This window comes from Notechis scutatus, chromosome 1 (assembly GCF_049901735.1).
Source record: "Notechis scutatus isolate UNSWTSFEM ecotype Mainland chromosome 1, rNotScu1.2, whole genome shotgun sequence".
Classification (NCBI taxonomy): domain Eukaryota; kingdom Metazoa; phylum Chordata; class Lepidosauria; order Squamata; family Elapidae; genus Notechis; species Notechis scutatus.
Genome location: NC_142009.1, coordinates 211,290,142 through 211,302,729, shown reverse-complemented (window position 1 = coordinate 211,302,729; position 12,588 = coordinate 211,290,142). Strand labels below are relative to the sequence as shown.

The following is a 12,588-nucleotide window of genomic DNA, read 5'->3' as shown; positions in this document are numbered from 1 at the left end:
GCTTCCCTGGGGCTCAGGAAGAAAAACAATGGAGTCTGGAAGGGTGTGCAGCATCCCCTGAGCTCTGTTTTGGGGCCTTCTGGGCCTCAGGGAAGCCTCCGGCGGGAAGGCCTTTTTTTTTTTTACTCCCAGGAAGCCTCCCTGGGGCACAGGAAGGAAAAAATTGAGCCCCCCTCCATTTTTTGCCTTCCTGGGTCTCAGGAAAGCTTCCTGGATGAAGCAGTAAGTAAACAAGGGGAATCCCGGAACAACTGATCATAGAAACAGCTGGTCATCAGGAGGGGGGGGAAGAAATATCTTAAGCAGTGACTGCGATGCCTGGCATCACAGTCAGCGATGTCAGGCATGCGCGATAAGGACTGACTGGGTGGAGTGGGACGGGGTGGGGTGGGCAGAGAAGGGAGGGGCCAGCCAGGGGTACGATTTGCTGGTTCTCCGAACTGCGCAGAATCATAACAACTGGTTCTATAGAACCGGTCCGAACCGGTAGAATCCTACCCCTGAGATAGATAGATAGATAGATAGATAGATAGATAGATAGATAGATAGATAGATAGATAGATAGACAGACAGACAAACAGACAGACAAATAGATTGATATACACAGACAGACAGACAGACAGACAGAGACAAAGACAGAGATGGAGAGACAGACAAATCAATAAATGCCATTATGTGTTACCCTTAACTATGAAGGATAGGCAATATGCTTTTTAGTGGGAAAGGGAAGTCACTCTGCATGTGCTATTAGATTTTTATTATATTTTTTTGACTGCTAGAAACATTTTTGCCATAATTTGTGGATCCTTCTTGTATATCCCCAAACATAGATACAAATATCCCAATTTTTTTTAACCACAACCCATTAATTTATTGTTTTGGACAGCAAACAAGATGAATTGTGGAGAACTGTGTGCTACTAATAACTTGCAGGGTGCAATAGTTGTGAAGGTTTTATGTACCATACAATGACACCAAGAGTTTGCATCGTGGTGTGGTTCACATCATACTTTCCTATTTAGACTTATGAAATGTACTCATTTTGCAACACTGTTTTAATAATATATTCTAGAGTCAATTCATGTAGTCAATATCTGATACTTCCAACTCTGTTATTCTATTCTATTCTATTCTATTCTGTTCTGTTCTGTTCTGTTCTGTTCTGTTCTGATCTGATCTGGGAAATGGTTGTTGGAACATTCCTGAACACCTCCTGTCTAAATTCATTGTTGTTTATTTTATTTTTTTATTTTTGAATATGCCATTAAATAAAATCAGTGCAACTAAGGACAGTCGGTGTCTTTGTATGATATTAAAATATTTTATATAAAAGAAATAAGATAAATTGCCTTCATCTAGAAAAAAATATCTTGACAATTTTACAATAATGCAAGTATGTTCTGCTATTCCTCTGATTACTGTTCTATTGACAATCTGTACTGGGCAACATTTAAAGTTCATTAGCACCAGTATTTATTCGGGAGACAGCCATATTGATATTGTAATCAGAGCTGTCTTATACATCCCTAAACAATAATTAGGTTTAAGAAAGAAAAGACAAATACGCAGGCAGTGGTCAAAAGATCAAAGTGTTTACTGCAAAGAAGAAGCTTTTATGATTACCGAAATATTACCTTGAACACGTTGCACACCTTTAAAACAACTTACCATAGTCCCTTGAAATATGGAATTCTTTCATGTTTCATAAACCCCATAATCAAAATAATTATTCTCAATATTATTTTCTCATTTCTTCCTAAATTATTTTTTTATTAACTTAAATTTTTTCTTTTGAATATAATATCCTTAACTAGTGGCAAATACAGCTTCAAAGACAATGGCACAATTCATACAGTCTCTTCTACTGATGAAAAATAAAAGTATTACTACTTTTAAAAAGTAGTTCTGCAGCTTGGTGAAGACTATGGGTTTGATGATAAATAAAGGCATATATCTTTTTAAAAAATAATACATATATGAGTTTGCAATAAATTGAATGAGTATATATATTTATACGTGCATATAAGAAATACAGCCCTACATGTCTTTTATGATAACAGGTCGCAAAATGATGTCAGAGAAGGGACAGTCTTTATAAAATAAGAAAAGGAGGGAATTTTCTACTCATGTAATTTAATTTAATTTTAATATCTATGCACATTACAATCTGCTGCCCATTTAATAAGTTTCTTATTTAATCAAAGAGGGCTTGAATACATTGACCTCATCCTTTAATCAATACTATCATTATAAAAACATCATGAAACATTTTCTCAGAATCTTCTGCGCAAATATGCATCCACACAAGTGATGCATGAAGGCACCTCATGTTCATATACAGACATATGCTCCTTGTATTTATGTGAAGATAAACAGTAGGCTTGCTTGCCTAAATGTACAAAGCATCTTCAAGTGTCTACACATACTGTATGTGCAAATGTAGACATGACTATATTTTCATAGTATGCACATTCACGGACACACACAAAGGAAATGGGAATGCACTTATACATCTTACCCACATGTGAACATATCTTAGGTAACCTATAAGTAACACAATTTATTTACATATTTAGTATGCATATGCAAAGTATGAAAAAATAACTTTGCAGTGGGGAACAAAAGGATCATCTCAGTCACCCTCTATACTTGACTAGCATTACATTAGGATCTGCCCACCTGCCTGCAATGTATTACCTGCCTGTCTTTCCAGCTCTCTTCCTCTCTTTTCCAGATGTATTAGAGAATTTTCATTGTCATGCAAACTCAATGCATGGGAAATCTGTTGATAGCTCCAAGCATTTTTCAGAAGCTTAAATGTCATTTTTAATCACATTCCCCATTGGTTATTTTTACTGCACTTCTGCCTTAAAGTTTCTCGTTCCATAGCTTGTACACAGACCATTTCCTGGTTCTTCTTTTTCTGAGTATTTTCTGCTTCAATTACATATGTGACAGCATGTCTCTTATTCAGAAGAGATAATTTTAGCAACTTTAAAATCAACTGTGTTTACAGTTTTTCCATCTTCTAATTATTCTACCAATTATTAAGATGATGCAAATACAGTTATGAAAATCATTATTACCTGATATGATTTTAATATGGGCACGGATTCTTCTCCATTGGGCTCAGATAATCCTTGACTTTGTAGCAGGTTCCTCACTGTTTCTTCCATTCTAGAAAGAGAAGAAGAAAAGAGATATTAATGCAAGCACTTAAAAGCTATAACACATATCATTATACAAACACAATTTAAAATATTTCTTAATAACTGTGCTAAAAAGAATATTTCATGTTTATTTATATACAGGCAAATAAATATCACCAAGAAATAATTCAATATAGCTTTATTGTCTATGCTTACTAATCCTAACTTAAGACTTCTCTAGACTTAGAAAAAAAGATTCTAGCAATAAGAGAAAATCTGAAAAACATGTGATTTGAATACAAGTTAAAGCTTAATTTATTAAACCCTCATTTAATGGAATTCAGATATAAATGTTCACCTGGACATTTTGCAAATTAATGGGCTATTCATACAAATTAAGCTGTTTGTTCAGTAGTGTATTTTGGCATTCAATATAATTTTCTACAAATTTTCTACATTTTGACAAAGAGCTAAGGACCTCAGAACTATCTTACTTGATCTGACTAAAGACCATTTATTCTACCATTGTATTTAAAGAAAGATGAACCTAGGAACTCACAAGCAGGATAAAAAAGCAAACCATTGTTATGTTCCTAATATATTCTTTGGAATTACACAAAATAGTCCAATCGGGATTCATTACAGTTTTTTTTCCTTTTCATTATAATAACAGAGTTTATTTAGTCTTTTATAGTAAGGTCAGCATTTATGCTGTTTCCTAAGGAAGCTTTCGAAGAAATTCATTCTATTCAGATGTCTAGTTATAATTGTTAGTTTTGGTATGGTTATTGATTTGATATGCCTGCTTTCCATTTATCAAGAGGTCCTTAGCACAGTCATTCCCAAATGTCAACAAACCATCAAGTATAATGTTCAACCAAAACAGCAGGTCTTATTTTTTTTCTGCAGCAGATTAGAATAACTTCATTTTATACATTGACCTTAATCTTTCTTCAATTTTTTTTTCCTATTAACCTGTGACTTCACAAACTTGCCTTAAATACACTTTCAAGGTTAAATCTCCAGCATACTGAAATGGATCAAAAAAGAAACAGCTACCACCATCTTGCCCAAGTGGTAGATGGGCTGTCCTCAGGGGTGGGATTCAACCAGTGTTACTACCAGTTCGGTGACTATGTTTTGCTGTGCGCACGTGTAAAAAAAAATCAGCTGTGCCACCCGGACAACTGAAAAGCACTGCGCACAGGTGCGCAGCATTTGAAAAGCCACTTTTTTCTTTCTTTTTCAACCTCAGCTGTGCTGCACAAAGCAGTTGAGGTTGAAAAAGCAGGAAATAAAGGACAGGTAAGAGCCCAGGCGGACAGGCGGGCCAAACAGCAGCAAACACAGAACCGGTTTGGTGTCTGTTGCTCTTCAGAGCTACCGATTCTATAGAGCTGGGCAGAACCGGTGGCATCCCACCCCTGGCTGTCCTGCTGAGTCACCATTTATATGAATCAATACATTCATATGCATGTGAATCAGTAAGTCACAGAGATGATAGTAGCTACAAAACAAAAAGTGGTACTGACATTGTGGAAATCTCAGCAGTTGCATGCATAATAATCATTAAGGAACAATTACTCCACAGAAAAGATGTCTCTATACAAGTAAAAACCAGAAAGTGGTCATACACATTACTAAAATGAATATATACCAACACTCACATCAAGCATGAAAATAGGTCTAACCCTTTCTTTCCCTTTATTTCCAATAATCTAAACAAGAAGCAAGATTCAGCTCTCTAAAAGAAAATATTTGAATTTGAATCAATATTAGGTTCACAGGAAATACTCAAAACACATTCATATACAGAAACACATATTGATGTACTAGTTCAGGTGTTTAACTCTCAGAAGAGTGCATCATATATGTATGTATTTATTTTTAACATATATGTAGCCACCCATCTTTCTGAGTGACCCCTAATTTAAGATTAAAAAATATATGAAATCACATTAGAGCTATAAAATTCAACAGATATTAAACAAACCAACTAACAGCTGGCACCAAATAATGTTTGATTATCTACTCTTCTCCCAATACTTGGCGGGGGGGAGCCAGATGTTCAATGCCTCCTTACAGAAGGCTAAAAGGGTAGAGGCCTGCTGATCTTCAGGGGGCAGTGGTTCCAGAGGGCAGGAGCTGCCACAGAAAAGGCACCCTTCCTAGCTCCCATCAGATGGCAATATTTAGGGGAATGGACTAGGACTGTGCCCACCCTATCTGACTTGGTAGGATGGCAGATGTCCTCCAGGAAAGGTGGTCTTGCAAATAGCCTGGCATTGTGTCATATAAGGGCTTTAAAGGTGAAGACCAGCACCTGGAATTGCACCTAGAAAGAAGCTGGAAGCCAGTGCAGCTCACACAAAAGAAGTGCCCCCATTACTGTGCGTCATACGGCATTCTGGATCAGCTGAAATTTCCAGGTGATCTTCAAAGGCAGCCTTTTGGTCAGTGGAAAAATATGATGGCTTTACATTTAAAAAAAAAAAGTTTCCTACTGTATCTATTCAGGCTGGGTGAAACCTTAAACTACTATTTTCATTGTTAAATGTGGAAAACACCACTTTTTAAAGACATATGAAAATATACAATGTAGTAACTCATCCCAATGCTCTGTTTTAACTGTTATAATGGAAAACTAAACAAGCATTTGTTGCTGTCATTTTTTAAAAAAATGTGTATATCAACAATAGTGATTTTGCAATGAATTAAATTGTTAGTTTGAAAGTTGTAAGGTACTATCCTTATCTAGGCATACAGACATAAAATAACATGACTTTGTTATCATGCTAATTGTGTTTTGTAGTAGAACTGTACTGGGTGAAAAAGACACAGCAGGTTGTATTATTTAAGGTTTGTCCATCCAGCCCAATATTATCAAATAGAACGAGGGTTACTATTATTGGCTACACACTGTCAGCTAGACTTTGAGACTGGATTTGCATTTTTCTCAATCCATCAAGTCCAAGAATCTGTGATAAACAGATGTTGTTTAATGATATTAAATGTATTATTGCAGGATGCAAACTGTTCCTAGTAAAGCTTCATTTTGCAATTGACTGAGTGGTGATTTTGTCAATGCTGATGGTGTTCAAGTGGTGCTCCAGTTGCTTTGGGATTGCACATAAGGTGTCTATCACTGTGGGTATTATCTTTGCTTACATTTGCTATAGTTTTTCTACTCCTACTTGCCGGTCTTTGTATTTTGTTATTTTCTCCAGTTCTTTATCTTCTATTCTGCTGTCTCCAGGTACACCCACATCCACTCTCCACACTTTTTATTTTTCTTGCTGACAATTGTTATGTGGCAGGTTTTTGTCTGCTTGACGTTCCAGAGAATTGTAGTCTGTGCGATCTCCTTGAAGCAGCTAACCAGCTGTATCCTGTTTCTTCAGTTTCTTTGCAGAGGTGGCACTTGCTGTCTGATTTTGTCTTCTCAATTCTGGCTTTGTATGCATTTGTTCTTAAGGCTGGGTCTTGTGCAGCCAGAATTAGCCCCTCTGTCTCTTTCTTCAATTTTCCTGCTCTTATCTATTCCCAGGCCTTATTATGTCTTATTGTTGTTGTGGTTATGGTAATTTGTCACAGTCATGTTTAGATTGAAATTGGCATTTTTTTATCTACCTATCAAGTTCTTCTCAAGAACCTGGAATAGGTAGATGTTCTTGTTTGAAGGTGTTTTATTGTTATTTCTAGAAGGTATGAAATCTGAGAGTTTACAGAATCATTTCCCTAATTAGTAAAAATCAAGATAGATTTTCCAGTAACCATATTCACACAGCTAAAGTCAAGAGGTTGGGAACATGTATCTGATAACACACCTGATCTTAATCTCTATGTTACAGCAATGAATACCCTTTTTCTCCAACAATACGGCCTCCCCCAATAGGAAGTCCCAGCATGTTTTATAGGCATGAAATGAAATTAAGCCCCTCACCCCAAATTAAGGCCTATATTAAAACATGCGAAATGGGGGGAATGGTGGGGGGGGGTTGCCATTAGGAAGTACTTTTGTTGCTCACCCGGATATGGTGCTGCCTGCCCGATACGAAGTGCCCCACCAACACCGAGGTCAACATCCAAGCCGTCGCCGCCCACCCGAAGATGCAAGGGGGGGAAATTAAGTCACCCCCAAAAAGATGGCCTAGCCATTTTTTCGTGGCTCAAAAAAAAATAAGACCCGGCCTTATTATATGAGAAACACGGTAATATTTCAGCAATGCCTTTACTTCACATAAACCACAAAATAGCCAGGTAGTGAATGGCTAACATTTGTGAAATAGAGATATAAGCAACAAATGAGGAAAAGCCAGCCAATCAGAAATGTTATTTTCTTTCTTGATTAAACAAATGTAATTTTAATTGTTTTTATATTTTGTATAATAGGTAAACAGAGTGTAGAACACTACAGAAAAAGGTATGGCAATTTAACCTTTCACTGATTAAGCACCAATTATTACTAGCAAACAGTTGTATATTTTCGAAGCATGCAGTCATGTGAACAATTGCAATTTTCCAATCAAGCAATTAAGATAATGGTCAAATTAAAAATGTATACAAGGTAATCAGCTTGAAACATTTTTAATGAGTTCTCCTCCTTCTTGTACTAAATCAGCTGAAAGAAAACATTTTTACTACATTAGTAAAGAATAACAGTCCATCAGTTATCATCCGTGTGCCACATGCATGTGCTTTCCATTAGCCCCCAAAGATTTTCAATTATAAATGCACAGTTGAAGAAGTAATGAAGAATACAGTTTACTCAGTCTACTTGATGGCCCTTTGGAGGAGAGGAGTCAAGATCATTACTCAAACATTTTGAAGTGATCTGATTATTATTTTAGCTGCTTCTTTAACTGGGATTTAGATTAATTAAATTATTTCAATCACTAATTTATTGTATCTTATTAATTATTAAACTAGTTGAAGTATTTAGGTTATTTGTGAAACACTGTTCTAAGGAGACAAAGGTGTCATATTAAATGAAATAATAAAAATCAATAATGAATGACATGATTCTATTGACAACTCTTCTGTCACTCAAAATTAAGACTAAGGTAGTAAAAGTATAACCAAAATGAATTTAGTTATAATGATTAAATTCACTCTAGAATACAGTATTAGGATTAACATCAATTATAAAAGCCTGGATGTCAAAATAAAGGATACTGAAAGTAATGGGAGTTGTGAAGGCGGTTTGGGTATTTGCTCAAAAAATTATCTGTTGGAACAAAATTATTTTTTCAAAAAATATTTGAATTATGTATTTTTAAATGCTTATACTGGGCACAATAATAATGGAAACATCAATTGTTTCCATTAAGCAAATTGGACCTAATAAAGTACACAAATCTAAAATTTTCAAAGAAAAACTAGAGAATGACTATCTTTCAGATAAATATAACTACATTTAATTTTTGATACTATGCCCAAATTATGAAAAGTGTATCAATAGGGGTTATTGATTCAAAATCACCAAAAAATTATCTTGTTGAGCAAGAAATTGCATTGAGCTTCCCTGGCCCCAATCCAATTATCAGTGTACTATTTCAGTAATCAGCATTAGTTTTACATTTATCTTTAGTTGTTAGGTAATGAATGTCTAGTCCCTGGCTACCCAGGCTATGCAGGAATTATATTATAGCTTCCCCAATCCTCTTCTAAGTGGGCAAATCTTAAAAAGTATGGAAAAGAGCAGCAGTGGAGATTCATGTTCTCAAATAACCTCTCTAAATTCTGATTCCAGAAATAAATGTTATCTATTAATTCTGGATTTTCCAAACAGGAATGTCCTTTAAATCAAATAAACAAAAAGATTCTTCAACATGTGCTACATGCGTGTATGTATGTGTGCACACAGACAAATGCATGCATGCTTAATTACTTATATATGTACATACAAATAAGCACTCTAAATTCTGATTCCAGAAACAAATGTTACCAAAACAGGAATGTTCTTTAAATCAAGAAAAAAGGTTCTTCAGTGTGTGGTACATGTGCATATGTATTTATCTATGCATGCATACGCGCGCGCGCACACACACACACACAGATGCATGCATATTCATATAAGTACACACAAACGCATTTCTATTCTGCAAAGTACCTTAAGAAAGGAATATTTATGAAATGAGGTAATAAATTGTGCACAGTGCAAGAAAGCAAAACATAAAATACTTCCAGAAGGGAAAGGAGAGTGTCTGAATTAACGATGAACAAGTCAAAGGGAAGAAGCTATTAAAAAGGTTGTGGTACAGAATCGAATGAAAGAAAGGAGTTGCTGCTTATTCACAAAAGCATTTTATTCGTTCACAGCAAGTTTCCGTACATTTACTCTTCCGAAAGGGTGAGAACAAAGGGCAGAGAATCCAGCAGAGCATGATTTGTACGGAGAGTTAAGGTGAGGGAGGGCTTGGTCTTAATGATAGCCTCAGAATGGGAGCTACACCATCCTTTATTTACTCATGTCTCAACCACTTGCACATAGCATTTATCTTCAACACAGTCAGAAATACATTTTCCAAATACGGTGTGGGTTTTTAGCTATAAAGCTCCCATCCAGCCTAATGGGAATCCCGTGGCTTAAACCCCATGCTAACCTTTGAAAATGAAGTCCAAAGTGTTGAAATAATGTACTATTTGAACATTATCCTCTTAAGCTGGTACTATGATGTGACTGAAGGGAAACAAGGATTTCTAAAGCCATATTTTGTAACAACGCATACCTAGCAGGGGTCTCTAAAAATGTTTACCTGAAAATGAGTTTCTTTTTCACTACAAGTGTTTTGCATTATTACACCAGTAGGACAAAACTCTTTATAGCCACTGCATTAATTTTCAAATTATGAACTCTTGCTTTTTTTTTTTTTTCAATCAACCTTACAAGGTCTCAGAAAATCTGAAGTGGTACTATAGGCTGAACTTCATAAGCAGAATTGATTTCACTTGACACTGTTCACAAATTATCTAAAAATTCCCATGTGTTAAGTCAGTCATATATTTAATAAATATGGGAATAGTAACTATTAAGACAAACAGCAACACCGATAGCACTTAGACTTATACACCACATTTTTTCCTAATATTACCCTGGCTGTCAGATGCCCAACTGTGTGCCGGTCTTGCTCCTTAGAAAGAAAGCCATGTATTCCACATATACAGCAGCCTTCTTTCATAAATTGAAGGTGATTTCATTTTCAATGAAGTAACTTTATTTAATGTAATAGATCTGTGGCATATTATTTCTCTTTTTCTTTTATCTTTTTCCCCTTCATTTTTGAATTTTGATGCATTTCTAAAATTTCAATTTGCCCCAGAAATCCTTCTGCAGTTGGATTTCTATATACTTTAAAGCATAAAATTAGCAGCCCACAGATTGATGAACAGAGTTTAGGGAAGAGGCCAGGTTGGAACACTTATTTTGAAATATGTCAAGTAACCAAAGGGGAATTCAGTTTTGAGGGGGGTAATATGCATTTGACTCAATATCATTTTCTTGGTCATGTTTTCATGTTCATGGTGCAGTAATAAAGTAGAATAAAGTCACAGTATTTCTAAGGAGTCCATCATCTACACTGAATTTAATCTGCATAAATAGTGACTTCCACATCTGTAGTTCACCTTCACAGAAAAACAACTTTAACACACAGTTAAGTAGTAATAAAAGAGGATAGAAGATATTGCTCTACAAAAAGTAAATAACCAGATAAAAGCATAAATAAACAACAAATGCAATCATAAATGCTTAAGTCTAGGAATGGAAGAAAATGAATTTGAAATATTTATCAATGCAATTATATACAATGCACTCTCCCCAATGGACAGGCAAATCTAAATGTGATTTCTGAGGCTTGTGAAATTAAAAATGTGTACAAGGGTGTATATTAAGAGAAAATGTATTGAAACTATGTAAAAGAAGAGATTCGTACTTCTTAATCACCTTACTCATTTTGAGATGTTTAAAAAATATAAAACTGGTGCAGAAATGGGGTGGAAAAACTACAAGCAGGAAAATGAGAAAACTGAACCGAAAACCAGCTTGACAGATTTGTACCTCCCTCTCACTGGAGTAAATGCAATATCTGCAGTAGTCAAACCATTTCCACATTGCTTCTCTTTGTTCTCATCTGCAATACATGTGTATGTATCCATTCATGTGTGTGTCTATATACAGTCAAATGTTTATTGATTGGATGAAATCTGCAGAAATGAGCTTTTAGTTTAAAAACACTTATTTTTTTTGAAGACCCCACAGCCATACTTGTGGTCCCTGAAGCTCATTTCACCATAATTAATGACAAAACATGGTATTGTTTCCTGGCATTTAGGGAAAGGAAACTTTCAAACAGCTGCAGGTGTGGGGGTGAAGGACAGATTTATTTATTTATTTATTTATTTGTCAAGCAAGTATTAGATAACAGGTATAAGTATAAACATGCTTATGAATACATGAAAATGGATACGAATAAAAAGAAACATTAGGACAGGGATGATAGGCACATTGGTGCGCTTATGTACAGACCTCTTAGGAAAGGCGTGAGGTCAATAGTAGACAGTCTAAGGTTAAAGTTTTTGGGGTTTGGGGAAGAAACCACAGAGTCAGGTAGAGTATTCCAGACATTGACCACTCTGTTGCTGAAGTTGTATTTCCTGCAAATAAGTTTGGTGCAGTTTACCTTGCATTTGTATCTATTGTGTGCTCTTGTATTGTTGTGGTTGAAGCTGAAGTATTTCAATATTTCACACTAAAAACATATAATGTCACCATAGACAGGGCTGTAAAACACTGTGAAGCAGTATATAAGTCTAAGTGCTATTGTTATAATGGTCTTATCTGGTACTAGAAGTAATAATGGAGGCAATGACCACAGCAAAAAATATAATAATTATATAGAATAGATTTGTTATGATAGCCGTCCATTTACTCGGAGCCAAGCTGAACTAAAAGCCTCCAATACAGGAACACAATGTTGCCAGCCAACCAAGACAAAAAAAGCCACAAAACAGACAGAAGATATTAGAAACACCAATCAAGCAGAACACAGCAAACTCCAAGACCAATAAACACAGACCAAGACTCCCAACCAATCAGGATGAAGAAAAAACCATTCTGGCACAGCAGTAGGCTAGCCCCAAATTTAAAACTGAAACAACTGTAAAAGTCTGACTCACAGACGAACACAATACAGAAGCCTGATGATGGCAGATGAGATTCTGCCGAAACATTGCTACAACTTTAAAAGCACAACTATAATGACGTGGGAAAATACCCGAACAAAGCTGAATACCATTCATGTAAGTACCCACAAAAACTTAAGAATGTATGTATGTATGTATGTATGTATGCATGTATGTATGTATGTATGTATATATATGCCTAAATATAAGCTATTTGAATGTTAACACTGAAAAAGAAAACCTTTAGAACTCACTG

At 35.5% G+C, this 12,588-nt stretch overlaps 1 protein-coding gene across 4 annotated transcripts in view; it reads right to left on the bottom strand.

Moving 5' to 3' along the window:
* The window catches only part of NCKAP5 (NCK associated protein 5), a 711,275-nt gene that overhangs the window by 271,716 nt on the left and 426,971 nt on the right, over positions 1-12,588 (bottom strand). For all 4 annotated transcript variants that reach the window (XM_087950139.1, XM_087950137.1, XM_087950138.1 and 1 more), the window contains one exon: positions 3,087-3,177. In XM_087950139.1, coding sequence (XP_087806265.1) covers positions 3,087-3,177 — 91 coding nt within the window. The remainder of the gene's footprint in view (positions 1-3,086; positions 3,178-12,588) is intronic.